The 20,888-nt window shown below is 41.9% G+C and overlaps 1 protein-coding gene across 1 annotated transcript in view; it reads left to right on the top strand.

The window, feature by feature from the left end:
• Positions 1 to 20,888, top strand: part of LOC126091092 (tyrosine kinase receptor Cad96Ca) — a 481,814-nt gene that overhangs the window by 343,449 nt on the left and 117,477 nt on the right. The window contains exons 5-6 of the mRNA XM_049907035.1: positions 8,248 to 8,376; positions 10,797 to 10,917. Coding sequence (XP_049762992.1) covers positions 8,248 to 8,376; positions 10,797 to 10,917 — 250 coding nt within the window. The remainder of the gene's footprint in view (positions 1 to 8,247; positions 8,377 to 10,796; positions 10,918 to 20,888) is intronic.

Raw genomic sequence — 20,888 nt, 5'->3', positions numbered from 1 at the left:
TCATCGAACCACCATCACAATAATTCTCTATTACTTCAATCTCGTACAGCGCGCAAAAAAAAAAAAAAACACCCTACAACTATATCTTCCCGTGAGAACTCTGATTTCCATTATTTTATTCCTGTCGCGCAGAGAAGGCATCAATTGTGTTCTGCCGCTAGCATACTTTACATACGACCAGCATCTCTTTGGATTTTCTGCCAGGTTTCGAGACAAAGTTTCGTTGTGGGAACTGTTATAAGCATCTAGGTCCATGCAAGAGTAATACCTCTTAATCTCAGCAAAATACCCCCGCAGGGGGCTCGCCACTTTATGGCGGGTTCGTTCTTAGCTACCACGGGGCCCAGCCTTTGAAGCATTTTTTCCCTTCCGTGCTGCGTGACTATTCTCTTTCTCCCGTCTCTTGGGAGACATGTCTGGGCTGTTATTGAGAATGTACTGCGTTGTCTGTCGCTGACGTCAGAACAGTCTCACCTTCGTTTTTCGTTCTATTTTTCTTTCTTTGTTTTCACTCTCCTCTCGTTCCTCCGCTTCAGCGTTTGAGGTTCTTCTTTTTCTTCTTCCTCCCTGTGCGCTTCTGAAGGCCAGCCCACGCGTCTGACGCATAACAGGTGACTGGGTAACGCTTAATTCCCAGCCCCAGGTCGACAGGTACCCCCTGGTACAGGCCAGGTCCAGGTAGGAATGATTGCCTGAGCTGCAAGCTTCCCCAATTGCCGACTGGTCCCTTTGTCTGGTGTTCAGGAGGTGTGACCTGATGTGTGAACAATCACCTAAGGTGGGAGCCCCCCTTGTGAAGAGGGCCCCCAGTTGGAAGGAGCGCGCCATCGGAGATGCTGGCAATCATGGGGATTTTCTCGCAATGAGTCAATCATCTTCCCAATCAACGTCTACAAAACGTAAATGTAATGAGACTAATGATTCAAAGACCCTTCCTGCTGCACCACAGTTCCTCGTGCTCTCACATACTGAAGATGGTCAGTCTTTCGCCACTGTAAATCCGTTTATTATTCAGAAAGGTGTCGAGGCAATTGCCGGCCCTGTGAAATCCTACTCTCGTTTACGGAATGGCACTTCACGTTTGGAGACTATTTATGATTCTCAAGCACAACAATGGCTTGCTGCCTCGCTTCTCCACGTCTAACCAAGGCCAAAATCCAGTCTTACCTCTCGGATCAGGGTGTCATTGTCATCCATTCTGTAATGAAAACCGTAGATTCCTCTTTAGTGCCCACCTGCACTCGTTTTCTCGCCTTAGTGGTGCCTCCATCCAAGATCAAGGCAGACTATGAAATTATCCCAGTACAGCCGTACATTCCGAACCCAATGTGCTGCTACCAGTGTCATCGTTTCAACCACACTAGAACATCTTGCCGACACCCAGCCAAATGTGTAACATGTTGTAGGATTGTGCACGAGGGTGATTGTCCACCTCCTTCTCCTTGCTGTATCAACTGCAATGGCGGCCATGCACGGGATTGCCCGTGTATCTTGATGAGCAGGCTGTCCAAGAGATCTGAGTAAAGGAAAAAGTGCCTTACCCAGTCACTCGTAAGTTAGTGGCTAGTCCCAAACCCTGCATTCTCCTGTCTGGCACTTATAGTTCTGTTCTTGCTGTCCCTCTCTCCATGAAGGACATGGCCATGCAGACATTCAGTTCTGAGGTTGTGAAATCGCCCAGTGTCAAGGTAGCATCGCTATCCTTCCCTTTCTGCTGTGCAACAAGCCATCACACTCTCGCCTCAAGAGGCAAAGCCACCAGCTACGCAACTGGTAGGCCAGAAAGTACAGAAGGGGCACTACTGTGAAGACTTCCTCCATCCCTCCAGCCAAACAACAGCAGAGCCTTCCTCTTACTTCTCCTTCCCCAACTCGAAGATCCTCTTCGACGGTGTCACCATCTGATACTGCAGTCCAGCCGGCCTCCATATTGCTGGTGTGCACCACCAACCATTTTTCAGTGTTGAACTGCACAGACCTACCACACAAGTAAGCCGATGCTTCTATTGGCCCCATGGATCAGTTTCCTCCTGCTTCTGTGCCCTGTAGTAGCGACTCTTCCCCAGCTGTCACCCAGCAGCCGCTGAGGTGACACTCCTCTTCCTCATCAAGGCTCTCCTCCAATGGAACATTCATGGCCTTTGATCCCACAAAGAGGATTTATGGCTGCTTTTAGCATCACATCATCCCCTAGTACTCTGCCTTCAGGAAACGATATTGCACCCTCACGACCGCTTTGAACTTTCACATTTCTTACCGATTCGTTTTGACCTTCCCCCTGAGGTCTGCATTGCTTCTCATGGGGGTTTCATGCTGCTCTTATGGGATGACACTCATAGTCAACCCATGTTCCTGACCATCTATCTTCAAGCTGTTGCAGTTTGCCTTTTATTTCCTGACTTTTTCCCTCTACCATTTATGTCCCTCTGTCATTCGATGTCACCAGGGCAGACTTCCTTCAGCTCATTGGGTGGCTACCTCCCCCAGTTTTCCTACTTGGTGACTTTAATGCACAGCATCCCCTTTGGGGTTCTCCCAGGACATGTCAGAGAGGTGCCCTCTTGGCTGACCTTCTTAACCAACTTAACCTCTTCTACCTTAACACTGGAGCACCCACTTTCCTTTCTGACTCCTCCCACACCTATTCCAATTTGGACCTATCCTTCTGCACTTCCCAACTGACCCACTGTTGTGAGTGGTCCATTCTTTCTGACACCTACTGGAGATACCATTTCCTGTGTGCTATCTGTTTGCTGACTCATACCCCATCCCTGGGCATGCCCAATTGGCAGCTTACTAAGGCTGACTGGCAGCTTTACTTCTCCCTGGTGACCTTCAAAGAACAAGATTTCCCCAGTTGTGATAACTAGGTGGAATATCTCACAATGTTATCCTTACTGCTGCAAAATGTTCCATTTCTCGCACTTCCTCTTTACAATGTCGTACCCCAGTCCCTTGGACTTACTCATTACTTTTGCCATTTACATGTTTCACCCACAAGGTTTGTACTGTCCTGAATACTTCAACTTTGTACTGCATTTCTAGTTGCCGTGCCATTTCAGTCCCATGCTTGATACACATCCTATGACAACAGTGTAATTTTTTCTGAAATTACGTCATAGAAACATTTCAGGTATTCTAATAAAAATTGCTTCTTCATTTCAGAACCTTCCTCACGACCGTTTTAGTTCATTTTTATGCTTTAATACTTTTGTCCCCAATTTCAGTTTACATTCTCAATTTTTATTGGCTGTGCACTTAAAAACAAAAATACTCTGGCAAATGACACTATCTTGCTTTAGACTAGGAGAATGATTTTTGTAGCTTGTTGACTAATCTTGCTCAGAAGTAAGCTATCCTATTTAGAAAATGGCACTCACAAGTTAGTTACAAGACACTGTTAATCTACTGACAGCATACTGTCACAGATACAAGCCAAAGCTGAACATCTGACAACTGCCTGGAATGGCTGGTTCAAATGGCTCTGAGCACTATGGGACTCAACTGCTGTGGTCATAAGTCCCCTAGAACTTAGAACTACTTAAACCTAACTAACCTAAGGACATCACACACATCCATGCCCGAGGCAGGATTCGAACCTGCGACCGTAGCGGTCGTGCGGTTCCAGACTGTAGCGCCTTTAACCGCTCGACCACTCCTACAACTGCCTGGATTCACTGAAGACACGGGTATTCAGTCTCAAATGAAGAAATATTCATCTGGATAAAGAAGCCATCCATCTAACATGGAATTTGCATTAAAGGCACCTAAAACTAACCAAAAGTGATATATAAAATAAAAAAGGACTGAGAATTGATGACTGTCAAAGACACCAAGCACAGCTTGACAAAAAATGGGAAACATCTAGAAGGGGAGGAGGAAACAAAATCAAACTTGACGGGTTGACAGGGTATGTAACTTTGTTTCAGAGATTACAAAATAGTCAAATTTAAATAGAACTTGGTAGTATAAGCCCACTCACCAGTATGATACGGCACCCCCTCTGGCATGGACGCATGCACTGATTCTGTTCAGAATGTGTTATAATGAATGACATCCTTTTCTCATGCAAGATATCTGTAACAGGTCTTAGATATTGTGGATAATGGCATTGGGATGAAGTTGACATCTGAGCTGGTCTCACACATACTCTGTGGGATACAGGTCTGGGAAACTTGTTGGCTATGGAAGAGGCTGCAAGAAACTAGTGATACGGCTGATGCTCTCAATTGTATGAAATACTCTGTCAAATTCCAATTTTGGGATGTAATATTATTCTTATGTAATCACACAAATCACACTGGAACAAAGCATCAAACTGCATCAATGTATTTTGCAAACTTTCATCTACAAAGTCACATGTATCACAGTCCATATTGGAGACATTAATAAGTCTTTGAGAAAATACTTTCATAAACTAAGTTACACATTTACTCTTATCTTCTATGCTTCACAAGCAGAGTCGCAGTTGTTTTATATCATTTTATACATCGAAATGCCCCACAAATCTGTATATTGCAAGAATCAACCAGCCAGCCAAATAGAGCCCCACAATGAAACTCTTTCAAATTCTGTCAGCTGCTGACTACACTTTCTCACATGAGTACACAGCATCTCCATTTCCTTTACAGCGATCACTCAACATCTGATGCTGTTCATGCTCCCTGTATACCCCACTAGGCCTAGTAACAACATGAAACATGAACAACATTTTTGCAGTTTTGTGGATGTTCTGCCTGTTAAGAGGATTGCAGCTCAGACGTTTATGTACGTGCATATATGAATGAAATTACAGTGACATCTAAGTATGTCTTCTGGATGCTTTTTGTCATGCAGAGAACAAGTAGCAGAAGACATTAAAGACTTATACTCTCTATGAACAAATATTACACAACATAAGAGAATTTGAAATGAGGAGAACAAAAAGAATTCTTTGGATGGATAGTGTAAAGAACGAGGTGGTCCTGAGAAGCAAGAGTGAGGGAGCAGATGCAGTTTCTGAATACTAGAAAGAACAGAAGGAATGAAGGGCTTACAAAATTCTTAGAAGCATATGTGGAAGGGAACAGGAGGCAAGAGAGAAAGAGATTTCAGATCCTGGATAATTACTCAACGACATAACATACAGCAGCATTAAGGTACCCGGGCACCAACTGCGATGTGCAGTCTGCTTCACTTATTTTCACTTCATCAAAATTAAACCATTCAGGAACTCGGTCCTCTCACAGATTCCAATACAGTTTGAGCACACCAGGTAAGACCGTAGACAGTTAACTGTCCCAAAGGAAGGTCTTGCAGCTGTGAAGAAGCATAGCTCATCATCTCTTTTCAACACTCTTTGTGACTTTATTCACACATATTAGTTTTCATTATGGACCGAAGCTCCTGAAACTACAACAAAATTTGATACGTAAAACTAATTCACATTACACAAAAAATAACAGTATTGATTTTACTAATAAATGATATTTCATCTGTAAATGCAGAATCATTACAATCCAAAATAAAGAATGTTAACAAAGAGAAGAGAACCGTGAAAAACAAAAAAAGAAAAAGAAAATACAAACTGACTTTGTTAATGTTTTACAAAATGATCAGTAGTAATAGAACAACAATAAACAACTTAAGCCAAAGAAGCCAGTCACAGAGTAAAAGAGAAACAGAAGGGAAATCACAGATCACTTTTATAAAAATGACAAGCAAACACAGACATTTAACATCTAATTGAAACATTTGCCCATTCTCGTTTGTCAATCCAAATTCACATCATGCCTTGTTAGTTGTAGACAGTATCATTGCTTGGGATGTACACAGTTGGGAAGGTAGTCATTATCCAATGTGTCATTCGAGGCCTTGATATAGATGGTTTAGCCTTATCGCTGCGTCATTGCCGCATGACCAGGATAAAAGACATCAACAATGAAAGGCACGTGTTGTCTTCAATAACAAATTGTAGATCACCTTCCACAAAGACTTATTGTTTCACGTCTCCAGTAACTAGCATCTTCATTAACCTGAAAAGCATGAAGAAACATGCATTATTGGGCTGCTTTTCAAAACCTGGTAGCTGATAGGTGTGCTATATTACAGTGCCGAATAGTCAAACTTCATTTCAGTATTGCATATATGGTGAAATAAAAGTACATAATGGGAACAGAATGGTGTGTTGCTACTGTAATTTTCCACTCATCACTATTCTCTCTGTATTATCTATCATTCTGTTAAAGTCAGCCAGACACAAGAATGGTCATCGACATTGTCTATTCCCAAAATTTTGTAACAGTGGATGTTTTTTAAAGTACGTTGGTCAAATGAATTCGTTTTTCGTACTTATTTTTTCTCCACTTTTTTCTTGGTGTTATCCTACTTTGATTGAAGGGTAGCACAAAATGAAGGTCACACATGTTGGATCCATCACTTGTTTGTTATGTCAGACCTAATGTCATTTTTTCCTGCTTACACATTACCGATTATTGCTCCTTCTCGACTTGACAATTGTTATGAGTATTTCTGTGGCCCGATCCAAGTCCTTTATCCTAATCATAATTTGTTCTAACGTGTGAGGAGATATCACTTTCAACATTCTTCTGTGGATCATGTTGGTGTGCACCCGTATTCGAACTATTTGTGTTTTTCGAAACAGACCAGTGTTTAGCTAAGCATTTGTGGAAAACCACTTGAAAACCATACTTTGACTGGGCAGCCAGACCAATGTTCATTGACATGGTATACAGACTTTATCTGGATGTGTTTTGCATCAATTTCTCACAACTCAGTACAGTACACTTAATCACCTGGTGAGGCATGTCTGCTAGTCAGGCACATGCACAGTGCATGTCATATCAGTGAGCATGCTATCTGAGTTTGACAGATTCCAAATTGTGATGGCCCCCTTGCTGTCCTTTTCGCAGCTAGGTTTTTGACGATAAATACGCCATATTGGAATCCATGTTGTTCTTCAGATTCAGTTATTCTACTTCTTTAAGTCATTTGTAGGATATGGCCAGGGATTCTCACCATCAATCTCTCCTGTTTACCTGTTAAATATTTTTCACCCCTCTGGAGTTTTGTCTTTCCTAAAGCGTCTGTCAAAAATCACTGTGAATATATCAAAAAGTATGGATGGAGCTATTTTAATCAGTCTAGGTAAATTAATCCTGGACCCAGTGCCTTTTCATTTCTCATGACATTAGTTCCATACTGGACTTGATTGTGGGTTATAGGTGGAATATTACCAATATTAATTTCAAATGTCTGGTGGGTTCTCAGTGAAAACGTCTCTTGGTAGTGTTTACCCATTCTTGCATGCCAATGAGGTTTAATGAGGTTTGTATGTGATAGATCTTTATTCTATGTTCTCATTGTTTTCAAAACCTTGCAAGCTTCATGTGCTCTTGTGTTCCCTAAGCTTTTTCCTCTCTCTTTGCCAATTTTCTGCCAAGGTTCATTCTTAGCCTTAATCAATGTTCTCGGTTTATTCTTATACAGGCAAAATTAAAACCACCAAGATCCCTCTTACATCTAACAAGGCATACTACATATTTTACATTATGTTCGCATGGAGTTTATAAAGGACAATTTACATTCAGTATACTACTCTTGTGACAAGACATGCCCAAGATTTTCGTGGAAAGCCTCGGGTACCACTGTGTTGCATATTGAACAAGTCTGGGGCAGGGTGGTCGGATGATCACTGTACTCCAGAAATCACCTTTAATGTTGCGTGGCTTAGAGTAAAAAATGGCGTAATGGGAGACCCTACAAAAATATATACTCAAACCTTCCTTGATTTAATACAACGTTTAGAGTTTCTGATCGCAGCATGCCACATTGAGGTCAGAATCTATGTAGAGTTATTTAATCTTAATAATCTGTGTTGTCATGCACTGGTGCATTGTTACAATATGACATAGATTAGCTTACTGTATTAAGGGAAACAGTGACCTCCTCCTAAAGAAAGTCTGCTCTGGTGCCAGTTTCCCATGATACACAACAGTTTCTGATGATTGATGAAGCAATTAGAGTTTTAAAAGTGGCTTGAATGTATGACAGCCAGTGATAAATGTGCAGACTGTTGGCTAATGCAGTTAGTATATTCGGGTATGTTTTTTACTCTAGGACCAGTTCATCAGCGGCTATGACCATGCATTTTCTTACAATAACAATTGTTGGGTGAGTATTGGTTGTTTATGTGCACATGCATGAGTGTTTTGCCAACAGCTAAACTGGACGTATCTCGTGTTGCAGAGGAAAGAGGTGTCTGTTTCTGGTGCGCCGCTGGAGGAACCCATGGCACTCGGCCACTGGAGGGGACCACGAGCCCACAGCAACCGCTATGAGGGACGCGAAGGCGAGGAACCACACCCCACAACACAGGTCAGTGTATACCAACTCCTCTATATGCCTCCGATACCAAAAGGAAGTGCTGTGGCAAATTATCCAATCCCAATGTTACGGTGCCAGAGTGGTTTCATGAGGAGGCATGGCAGGAGCATGAAGAGTATTTTCCACACCTACATCCCTACTGTGGAAGCCACCTGATGATGTATGGCTGATGTTGCAATCTGTTACCGCTATCATTGCTCCCACCTCTCTTTGAGTGCTCTGTTAGCAAATGATGCCTGGATAGAATGAGAATAAACCTCCATATCAGCTCAGATTTGCTCATCTTGGCAACTTCCCGAGACTAGTGTGGGAGAAAGTAAGGTGTTGCCCTGACTCTTCTTTGAATGCAAACATGCTGAATTGAAAGAGTAAACCTGTCCGTGATACACAATGTCTCTCTTATAGCATCTGCCAGTAGAGATTCTTCAGCTTCTCCATAGTGCTCATGCACTTGGTAAATGATTCTGAGACAAAACTTGGTGCTCTTCATTGGATCACTCCTATATCTACCATTAGTCTGACTTGCTAAGGATTAATACTGAAGAATCAAAGTTTTTTTGTAAGCAATCTTCTTCAGTGGATTACATTTTCTTGAGACTCTCCCAATGAAGCTCAACCTGACATCATCTTTTACATCAATGGTTTTACATGAGCATTGTGCTTCAGGACCCTCTGGTTGATTACTCTTAATTTCTTACTCCATCCAGTAATTTTTTGTCAATTGCAGGAAAGCTTTACTTGCTGTTGCCAGTCTATACTTTATTTCATTTACTTGTGCCATCGTCATCTATTTTGCTACCCAAGTAAGAAGACTCATCTCAAGCTTTTAGTGTCTCGCTTCCTAATGTAATTACCTAGCCGTATGTGTCTTAATTCTACTACACACGGTAACCATTGTTTATCTTTGTTGTTGTCATTTATGAGCTCTTTGGAAGAAGCTGTACATTGCGATCTTACGATTAAATTGATGTTTCTGAAAGAATTACATTGTAATTGGCTTATTTCAACATTTTAATTTCTTGCATTAGAAGTTGAATTCCTTTTCCAAATTATGCCTTGGTTTTCTTTAGTATTTGCTTCAGTGCTAGTTATAGGTGGTAAATATGTATCATTCCCATCTTAACTACAACCCCTATTTTAGTTTGTTCCACTCTTAGAATTGTTGTCTGGTTTCTGCAGATATTGTAAATAACCTTTGCTCCTTCTCCAAAAGGAGAGTTATCAGAGATAACTTCACATACAGAAGAGCCTATTCAAGATAACACTTTCCTAACCTTTTGCTAAATCAACTGATGCTGGTTTTCTTTCTTCGAACTGTTTTCTAAACTAAGTCGTTGGGTCCATATTGCCTCACATGTTCCTACGTTTCTCAGAACCCAAACTGTTCCCCAAGATTGAGCTCTATCAGACATTCCATTCCTCTGTAGATGTTTATTGTTAGATTCTTGTTTGTAATCATAACATATTAAACTGGTAATTCACTGATTTAATATCTTGTTAGGTTGGTGCTTAAGTTCGTAGCATTTTTGTTTTGCATGCTGGTATAACAGTTACTATGAGTTAGTTTATCGATTGTCAGTTTTTATGTGTAGTTCACCACTGCTATTTGAGTTTTCGTATTTTGTCATTTCGATTATGTAGCTGTGGACACTAGAAAATAGAGTGCCAAGTAGAGAAATGGGAACATTTCAGATGTATTTTCTCTTTGAGTTCAGTAGAGGCCTGACAGCAGTGGAGCCAGCCAAAAACATTGCACTTTATATGGGGATAATGCCATTGAACAGAACACAGAAATAAAATAGTTTTCTCAATTTAAGAATGTGGTTTTTGACACTAGTGACTCTCTATGTTCAGAAAGACCTTAGAGGTTTGATGAAGATCATTTAGACACATTAATCCACAATGGTTCACATCAGTGTACTCGAGAACTAGCAGATGTGATTCACTGTGATTGTTCCACCATTGTGCAACATTTACATGAACTGGGGAAGGATCAAAAGTTGGGTGTATGGGTACCGCATGCTCTGAGCCAAAATCACATAAATCGGTGGGTTGCCATATGTGCTACGAACTGATGCAACAGACTAATGCTATTTTCTATGTACATCATACTTTGCAAACCATCTAATGGTATATGACACAGGGTACTTTCTGTACCACTGAGCCCTCCAACCCTGTTGCACTAACGAATAGTGTGTGAGAACAATGATTGTCGGTAAGCATCTGCATTTCTCAAATTTTCTCCTCGTGATCATTACCCGAGACGTATGTGGGGGAAAGTAACATGTTTTATATTATGACACGGCTGTACCTCAGAGTGATTTTAATGCTGTCTTTACTTGCCTAAGATTTAAAAACCAGAGGGTTTTCTTTGGAGTACCGGTAAGAAATGTGAGACGTGTCTTCCACAGCTGTCCAACGCTAAACCTGCTGACCGCTGGGAGTTTCCACGCCATCGGCTGAAGGTGTTCAACATCCTCGGAGAGGGCTGCTTTGGGCAGGTGTGGCGCTGTGAGGCTCTGGACATTGATGGTAAGTCTACACAAACAGCATACACGTTTTCAAATGATGTTCTGCAGCACGCGTTTGTGTGCCCAAAGTCAATATAATTATATTGTATTTTGTAGCTACTATGTTAGCCACAGTGACTGATGTGACTAAATTGCAGTGTCTTCCAATATATCTGACTCAGACTCTTCCTCATGAAACAAGGGTTCAGTGACTGTTTCAAGAATCCCCCAATGCCGCCTTGGGAACAGTTCTAGTGTAGATGGTTTAGCGTTTCCTTCCTCCAAGCTGTTGATAACTGTCAAATGTACTGCATGGATAAATGTGGCAAGTACTTGTGATGCGATATCATTTAGGCAGTTCTGGTGTCCAATGCTTGGGGAAGCATGGAATTAATGGAAGATGATATCACAATGATTCATGATAAGAACCTCTTTCTCGTCTTCATCTACATCTACATCTACATCCATACTCCGCAAGCCACCTGAAGGTGTGTGGCGGAGGGTACCTTCAGTACCTCTATCGGTTCTCCCTTCTATTCCAGTCTCGTATTGTTCGTGGAAAGAAGGATTGTCGGTATGCCTCTGTGTGGGCTCTAATCTCTCTGATTTTATCCTCATGGTCTCTTCGCGAGATATACGTAGGAGGGAGCAATATACTGCTTGACTCTTCGGTGAAGGTATGTTCTCGAAACTTTGACAAAAGCCCGTACCGAGCTACTGAGCGTCTCTCCTGCAGAGTCTTCCACTGGAGTTTATCTATCATCTCCGTAACGCTTTCGCGATTACTGAATGATCCTGTAACGAAGCGCGCTGCTCTCCGTTGCATCTTCTCTATATCTTCTATCTACCCTATCTGGTACGGATCCCACACTGCTGAGCAGTATTCAAGCAGTGGGTGAACAAGCGTACTGTAACCTACTTCCTTTGTTTTCGGATTGCATTTCCTTAGGATTCTTCCAATGAATCTCAGTCTGGCATCTGCTTTACCGACAATCAACATTATATGATCATTCCATTTTAAATCACTCCTAATGCTTACTCCCAGATAACTTATGGTATTAACTGCTTCCAGTTGCTGACCTGCTATTTTGTAGCTAAATGATAAAGGATCTATCTTTCTGTGTATTCGCAGCACATTACACTTGTCTACATTGAGATTCAGTTGCCATTCCCTGCACCATGCGTCAATTCGCTGCAGATCCTCCTGCATCTCAGTACAATTTTCCATTGTTACAACCTCTCGATACACCACAGCATCATCTGCAAAAAGCCTCAGTGAACTTCCGATGTCATCCACCAGGTCATTTATGTATATTGTGAATAGCAACGGTCCTATGACACTCCCCTGTGGCACACCTGAAATTACTCTTACTTCGGAAGACTTCTCTCCATTGAGAATAACATGCTGCGTCCTGTTATCTAGGAACTCCTCAATCCAATCACACAATTGGTCTGATAGTCCATATGCTCTTACTTTGTTCAATAAACGACTGTGGGGAACTGTATCGAACGCCTTGCGGAAGTCAAGAAACACGGCATCTACCTGTGAACCCGTGTCTATGGCCCTCTGAGTCTCGTGGACGAATAGCGCGAGCTGGGTTTCACATGACCGTCTTTTTCGAAACCCATGCTGATTCCTACAGAGTAGATTTCTAGTCTCCAGAAAAGTCATTATACTCGAACACAACACGTGTTCCAAAATTCTACAACTGATCGACGTTAGAGATATAGGTCTATAGTCCTTCCAAAGGCAGGATAGAAACTGGAGTATCCATGCACAAGTAGACTTAACCATTTTGGCTACAAACACTGAGGACATAGCCACTTCATCAGGATTCAGTTTTTCATGATTTCAATGTAAAGGAAATGTAACGGTCTACTGTTCGTGATAAGTATTTTGCAGTGGCTTACTAGGTGCTCCCATATCAAATTTCTTATGTCCATTCAAGAACACACAAGATGATCAATATCACAACAACGTGCTTCTGATAATAACTAATTTGATGGATAGAAAAGTTGATGAGAGAACCGTGCTAAATACTGGGACTGAATTTCTCCCTGATTTGTTTACCGACCATCATCAAAAATGTACTTACAAAATAACTTTGTTCATGGATGGTGTATTATTTGATCAGTAAGACCTTCTCCAAAAAAGTGTTAAATCGATTCTAGACAAAGTAAGTACCTATGTCAGTTTTTCATTCTGTTAGCATCATGCTCCCACTAGCTGCTGAAGGCCCTCTCCACTGTTCTTGTCAATTCTGGCAAAAGAATACTTTTTTCGCATCATATGCTATTTCTAAATTAAAGAGTCAACATTGCTTGTATTGCCCCAGAATTCTTTCTCATAGTCTGTTAGTTGTTAGTGTATATCTGTTGGTTTCTTTTTTTCTTTTTTTTTTTGCTGTATTCTTTAACTGAAACAAGTTTTATCAAAATCCATAGACTCATCGACAGTGAGCAAGAAGATTACTGTAAATGTGTTCTTGCTATCTCCAGGAAGGCAGAAACAGCCGTTGTGGTAAAACTTTCAGCTCGTCTGATTCAGATGTCACGATGGAGAATGCACATAATTGGTTGTTAGTTCAGTATGTGATATATTTTAGAATGCCTGTCACATGTGGATCGTATAGTGAAGCACAAATTTAGTGTGTATCTGGACACAATTACGTGAAACAAGACACTGGTTTAGTCTGCCATTCCTAGAATGTTTGAAAATTCTTCTATGAACACTATACAAAAGTGAGAGTACTGTGTTCTTCTGGCTATTCGTTTTTTATAGTGTTTGAGATACCGTTGAGTGGGATATGCATTTCTCATATTCTGCCTCTATCAGTTCCATGAGTTGTCAACAACTGCTAAGTTGTTGTGCGTCATTGTGAGTGCCAGTGCTTTTACTACCTCATGACATCCTTGCAATGACGAATATTTTTTTAGGCAAGTGTATTTACTAGAGCACTGTCAAGTAAGTATAGGAGATTACCATTTTGTTGAAATTGAGTTACAGACACAGCTATATGATCAAAACCAGCACGGCCGTTAGTGTGGATAAATCGTCTGAAGAATGCACACATGAAATCTCGCAACACAGTACAGTCTGTGACAGCACAATCACCAGGAGGGTCCAGAATGCACATTGATGTCGACTACGATCATTAAAGGAATTTTCCTAAACAAAATGTTGCGATTGTGTGATGGATGCTGCAGTGTGGATGACTATGCTGCTTCTGCAGTTCAGCTCACACCAGTAAGTGTTCTGAGAATACAAAAGGGGGATTGAATGATGGTCGTGAATACAGATGATGGGATTACTATGTATAGCTATGTCATGATTGGGTTACTATGAATAGCTATGTCTGGGAGAGAGAGGATAGGGAGTGGCGGAGGGAGGTTGGGTCGAAATGTTGAGCTGGGAAATGTGATCAAAAAGTAATGGTTAGTCTAGGAAAGTATGCTGGCTAGGATCCTGCTAGGGTACTACAGCATTGATCTAAGGAAAAGGATATAAGGCTATTGGCGCTAGAGTTTACCTAAATCTACATCTACACAGATACTCCACAAGCCACCGTATGATGAGTGGTGGATGATACCATGTACCAATACTTGTCATTTTGTTTCCTGTTCCACTCGCAACAGAGCAAGGAAGAAACGACTGTCTATACGCCTCTGTATGATCCCTAATTCCTAGTTTCTTATTTTCGTGGTCCTTACGCGCACTGTATGTTGGCGGCAGTAGAATGGTTCAGTAGTCAGCTTCAAATGCTGGTTCCCTAAATTTTCTCAATAGTGTTTCTCGAAAAGCACGCCACCTTCCTTCGAGGGATTCCCATTTGAGCTCCCGAGGCATCTGCAGAACACGTTGTTCGAACCTACCGGAAGCAAATCTAGCAGCCCGCCTCTGAGTTGTTTCGATGTCTTCCTTCAATGCGAGGTGGTACGGATCCCAAACACTCGAGCAGTACTCTAGAATAGGTGGCACCAGCATCCTATATGCAGTCTTCTTTACACGTGAAGCACTCTTTACTAAAATTCTCCCAATAAACCAAAGTCGACCATTCGCCTACCCTACCACAGTTCTCACATGCTCGTTCAACCTCTTATCGCTTTGCAATGTTCCGCCCAGATATTTAAACGACCTGACTGTGACACACTAGTAATACTGGGTACGAAAATTACAGTTACGGCTTGTAGGGTGGGTGTCAGGACAGATTTCTGAGTTAGTTGTTCTTGGGGCACAGTGTGATGGGTGTGGTGGAGGGTAAAGGGTAAGGTTACTGGTACAGAAGAAGCAACAGTCTAGCTCTGGAAAAGTTCAACAAGACAATGGGGTTCTGACCTGTGGGTTTACAAGATTTGTAGTATTTGGGAGAATGTCCGATGGAATGTATCACCTGGCGGAGGACTTATGTAGGAAAAGGAAGAGAGTGCAGAAGGTGAAGCGAAATTTGTGTGTTCCTGGACTTGTAGGGTTATAAAATGTTGGAAGATTCGACATCCATGTTAGGCTGGCGCAGGTAGGATAGATTGTGTAAACCTTTGTAGTTGTAGAGGGAACGATCTAGTCCACACGTACAACCTATTAATTACTTTTTTAAATTTTGCCAGCAGCTGCTTTCGGGAGTGGTTAAATGAGACTGCGGAAGAGTGGCACCGGCCACGTCAGACAGGCTCTCAAGCGTGGCCTCGAGACAGACCTCCCGAAAGTCTGACGCGCTAAATTCATAGTGTATCCCTACTGCAGGTAGAGTACCGGGGTTGCGTAGTAATCACCCTTGTGTCATGTAATTTTTGACGAAAAACATGCAATAGGGGTGCTCTCACTGTTGTTGTAGTAGTCTTGCTTTGATTGTAGCCCCATGTTAAAGTCTTCAGTTTGCGATCAAAAGAATCCATGGAGCATGGGTGCCCTAATTTTAGCTTACCTGGGCCGCACTGGAAGAAGACAGGTCGTGTGATAGATGCTCCCTTCTTAGGCCGCATTGATACTTGCTTTGGACCGCATGCGACCCACAGGCTGTGGGTTGGGCACTCCTTCCGTACCGAAACAAGGATTTACACGCTGCTTGGCAGAAGTCTCTCACTGAACTGTCTCTGATCAACAGCACCTTTCTTAGTATTGCAGCTTCATATGATAACACCAGTAGTCTCTTCCGAAATTCGCCATTAGAATTTGACCAATGAGAAGAACAGTTATTAATAAAGATCATGACTATACCTTGATTGAGCTCTAATCCATAGTGTCCTGTGAAGCGGAATGAGAATACGCTTTCAATGTTTATCCGTCCGTCGGTTGGGGGTGTTTAAACTTAACACTTACCGTGGTGCTGTTCGAAAAGAGCAACATGTATAGTTCCAGCGTGTTTCATATTCTTTCATTCCCATCAACAACGCACACATCTAGAAGCAACGGTCGTCCATAGTAAACAAAGTTCATATTTTGCGAAAGAAAAGTTGCAGTGCGAGACAATGCCAGCGTTAGTTCAAATGGTTCAGATGGCTCTAAGCACTATGGGACTTATCATTTGAGGCCATCAGTCCCCTAGACTTAGAACTACTTAAACCTAACTAGCTTAAGGACATCACACACAGGCATGCCCGAGGCAGGATTCGAACCTGCAACCGTAGCAGCAGCGTGGTTCTGGACTGAGGTGCCTAGAACCGCTCGGCCACAGCGGCCGGCCCAGCGTTAATAAAAGGCATTTTAGTGGCTGTAGCTCTTGGCTTAGAGATATTTTTAACAGCAGTATTTTGCTCAAAAATGGACATACTTGTCAGTAGGGAGTCATCTGAGATCATTTCCAAATTTTCACTTACATTTCGACTGATTACATATTTTTATTATTGTACAACATGACTCAAATAATAAATTTTAGTATATAATTAAAAGATTTGCGAAAGAAGAAAATTTCCTTCTATTTTAGTTTACATAAACACATGAAACATAATAAGTCGATATAGTGTAATTTGAAGAAAAAAAATACTTATGAAGATTTGAAATATCTATAAAGCCGACGTTTCGACCGCCTTTGCATCCGTCGTTTTCAACGCTAGTAGACTATGTAGTGTAGCAGACCTGAAGAAACCACTGCAAAAACGATGGAAATCTCGACTTCATAGCTATTTTAGCCTTTCGTAACGAAGCGACCTTACACACAAAAGCATTTTGTAGAGAATAGTTTGAGTCGCGTATTAGGCTACCAAATATGCGAAATCTCTCTCATTACATAAAGAAGCCATACAACTTGTCGAACAGTTATGTGTTGCCAGATTTATTCTGTTCGTGTAAACAGAAATAAAAGTGAAACTTCCTGGCAGATTACAACTGTGTGCCGGACCGAGACTCGAACTTGGGTCCCGAGTTAGAGTCTCGGTCCGGCACACAGTTGTAATCTGCCAGGAAGTTTCATATCAGCGCACCCTCCGCTGCACAGTGAAAATCTCATTCTAGATATAAAACTATCTGTGGCACCTAAAAATCTTAAGTAGGAAAAAAATATTGTGACTGAAGTTAACGTATTACTTGTAAAAATACTGAAACATTTCCAATAACGTGAATTTACCCACAATGTCATTGCGTTAGTCGATGTATAGCAGAAGAGACGGGCCACCACATTGCCGTACACGCGCGTCTACTTAGCCGTCGCCCCATCCCTCCAGTACGGAGGCCCACGCTATTTGCGGGTCTGAAGGCGAATGGCCGGACCGGCTGCGAACAGTGGACCCGTACCACAAGTGGGCTGTTTGGTGGAGTCCACATAGACAAGGCGAGCGGCGCATTCGTCGCCGTGTGACCTGTGGTGGGTCTTTGATGTAAATCTGGTTGTGGCGCCCGCCCTGATGACAGTGTGCGCTTTCGGCTGAATGAGACACTGTGTCCGAGCCGAGTCTGCCCTGTCAATAGAAGCGCCACGTGTCAAGGGCGTGGGTGGCACGGACGACGCTGCAGAAAGGCCGCGGCCACGCTCACTTGCACAACAGGTCACGAAGGAGCGACTGCGCGAATGTTCAATAGAACGTAGGTAACGCTAATGAGACTGGTAGTAGCAGGAAACGAGGTTCACGGTCGCAGATGTTCAATGATGACAGAGAGGAAAAAAAGGTATTTTAAAGCAGCAGGGAAAATGCTGTACCAGAAGAATGGTAAGTGAAAGTGGATACAGATGTTCTGGAAAGCGTAAACAGAATAAATTTACCTCACTTCCAGATCATAAGATATTATTTACAACACTTCTGGCAGTTTTAGGTTTTTTAAAGAAAGTGTAATACAGTGACCTAAACAAATCTTTATACAAAAAATTATACGGTTTCCGATTAAAACTTTCGTATTGGATGACGCGATTACATATCGCCAGAAAGCTTTTTCTTTCATTTTGTCCTTTTTAAATAAATGTTGACTAATGAAGACTCAGTCAGGTCAAAGTATTCGGTAGTCCAACCACTAATTATGTCAGAGACAGCAAAGGACTTGGAAGAGCAGTTGAACGGAATGGAAAGTGTCTTGAAAGGAGTATATAAAATGAATATCAACAAAAGCAAAACGAGGATAATGGAATGTAGTCGAATTAAGTCGGGTGATACTGAGGGAATTAGATTAGGAAATGAGACACTTAAAGTAGTAAAGGAGGTTTGCTATTTGGGGAGCAAAATAACTGATGATGGTCGAAGTAGAGAGGATATAAAATGTAGACTGGCAATGGCAAGGAAAGCGTTTCTGAAGAAGAAAAATTTGTTAACATCGAGTATAGATTTAAGTGTCAGGAAGTCGTTTCTGAAAGTATTTGTATGGAGTGTAGCCATGTATGGAAGTGAAACGTGGACGATAAATAGTGAAGACAAGAAGAGAATAGAAGCTTTCGAAATGTGGTGCTACAGAAGAATGCTGAAGATTAGGTGGGTAGATCACATAACTAATGAGGAGGTATTGAACAGAATTGGGGAGAAGAGGAGCTTGTGGCACAACGTGACTAGAAGAAGGGATCGGTTGGTAGGACATGTTCTGAGACATCGAGGGATCACCAATTTAGTATTGGAGGGCAGCGTGGAGGGTAAAAATCGTAGAGGGAAACCAAGAGATGAATACACTAAGCAGATTCAGAAGGATATAGGCTGCAGTAGGTACTGGGAGATGAAGAAGCTTGCACAGGATAGAGTAGCATGGAGAGCTGCATCAAATCAGTCTCAGGACTGAAGACCACAACAACAACCACTAATGTTCACCTGTGAAATGAAAAAGATGCAAAAACCACCAATTTTGTGGTGTATCTTTGTTTATTTGGTTCGTTGTTGCAGATTTTCTTTTTTTCCCCTCCTCCTCTAGAGTCATTAATCATTCGCTGGTTGCTGCTTTATCGATTTCTGCAAATCTTTTCATTTGGTTACACGTATCACGCTGGAATACTCTCTAATCTCTTGTAGGCTGTACTCGGTGAGTAAATAGTTTCATTATTTTACTCATCAGTTTCCTAACTGGCGTGAGGCGGCTAGCCACGTCTTCCTCTCATATGCTAAGCTCTTAATCTCAGAATATCACTTCCATTAAAGGTCTTCAATTACTTTTTTATATATATTCTAATCTTTGTCTTTCCATACAGATTTTATCCACTGCTTCTCTCTCTGGCTCCGTGAAATAATTCCCTCATATATTAACAAATGCCCTATCAGCCCGTCTTTTTCTTGTCAGTGTTTTCCACAGACTTTCCTCGCCGATTCTACGGAGAACCTCCTCATTTCTTATTTGTCACTCTACCAAATTTTCAACATTCTTCTACAGCACATAATCTCAAACGGTTCGATTTTCTTTTTTTTTCTGCTGTTTTCCCACAGTCCCTGTTTCACTTCCAAATAATTCTGTGCTCCTCAAATTCACGTTACTGTTTGAGCGATCTACTAGTAGCCGTTCTCATCGTTTTCAGGCATGCCGTCTTTGCCTGTGCTAGTCTGCTTCTGTGTCTTTATTTCGTCTGTCACGTGATATTCCGCTGCCAAGATAGCAGAAACCCGTCACTACTACTACTTCCTGGTCACTAATTTTGATGTTCAATCCTTGACTGCCTTCATAGTGTCATCTTGAGTACTGCTCAGCACGGGCGTCCGCAGAAATTTATACAAGTGTAAGTGTGTGTGTGTGTGTGTGTGTGTGTGTGTGTGTGTGTGTATAAACAAATGAATGCTAATAACTCTAAGTAACGCCTTTAAGTTACTCTTATCAGTAAATCCTACTCGCTACTATCAGTGATAATTTGTTTCGTTTTTTTCTTTTTTTTTACGGTTGCACGACCCCCACAGTCCTCCAGACATTCATTAAAAGTGTTTACAATCTGAGGTGACTCGCCAGGTGATTCGAAATAGGTCATTGTAAATAAAAACTGAAGCATCATGAAAGGTGAGTGTTTGTATTTACTTCTTCATTCATCCCAGTCGCGGTGTACTATTCCTGTCTAATGTAATAGATGTATAAACTGCAACGCCGGGTATGAAGCATTTCATCACGAAAGAATTCGTTGAATGTGAGAGTATTTTCATTAAACTGGGCGGTGACACAGTTACGTTTCCGAGAGACAACGCTGCAAGAGGATACGTTGACTTTAAGTACTCATTTCTTCTAGCTTCACCACTTGGATTGTGAGGGAAATCCTTTATTCTAACTTCATCACAATGTTCGTGTCACTGTAGACGTATGCACTGGTCAGCCAGAACATTATGGCGTCCTACCCAATAGGCGGTATGTCCAGCATTGGAACGGATAACAGCGGCGACGCGTCGCGCCGGCGAAGAAATGAGGTTTGATAGGTCGCTGCAAGGAATAAAAACGTCTCAAAAATGAGATCGACACGAAGTGCAAAATGGCTAAGCAGGGATGGCTACAGGACAAATTTAAGGATGTAGAGGCTTATCTCACTAGGGGTAAGATAGATACTGCCTACAAGAAAATTAAAGAGACCTCGGAGAAAAGAGAACCACTTGCATGGAAATAAAGAGCTCAGATGGAAACCC

This window comes from Schistocerca cancellata, chromosome 1 (genome assembly GCF_023864275.1).
Source record: "Schistocerca cancellata isolate TAMUIC-IGC-003103 chromosome 1, iqSchCanc2.1, whole genome shotgun sequence".
NCBI lineage: Eukaryota > Metazoa > Arthropoda > Insecta > Orthoptera > Acrididae > Schistocerca > Schistocerca cancellata.
Note: the sequence above shows the minus strand (reverse complement) of the source record. Positions and strands in the feature narration are given on the sequence as shown.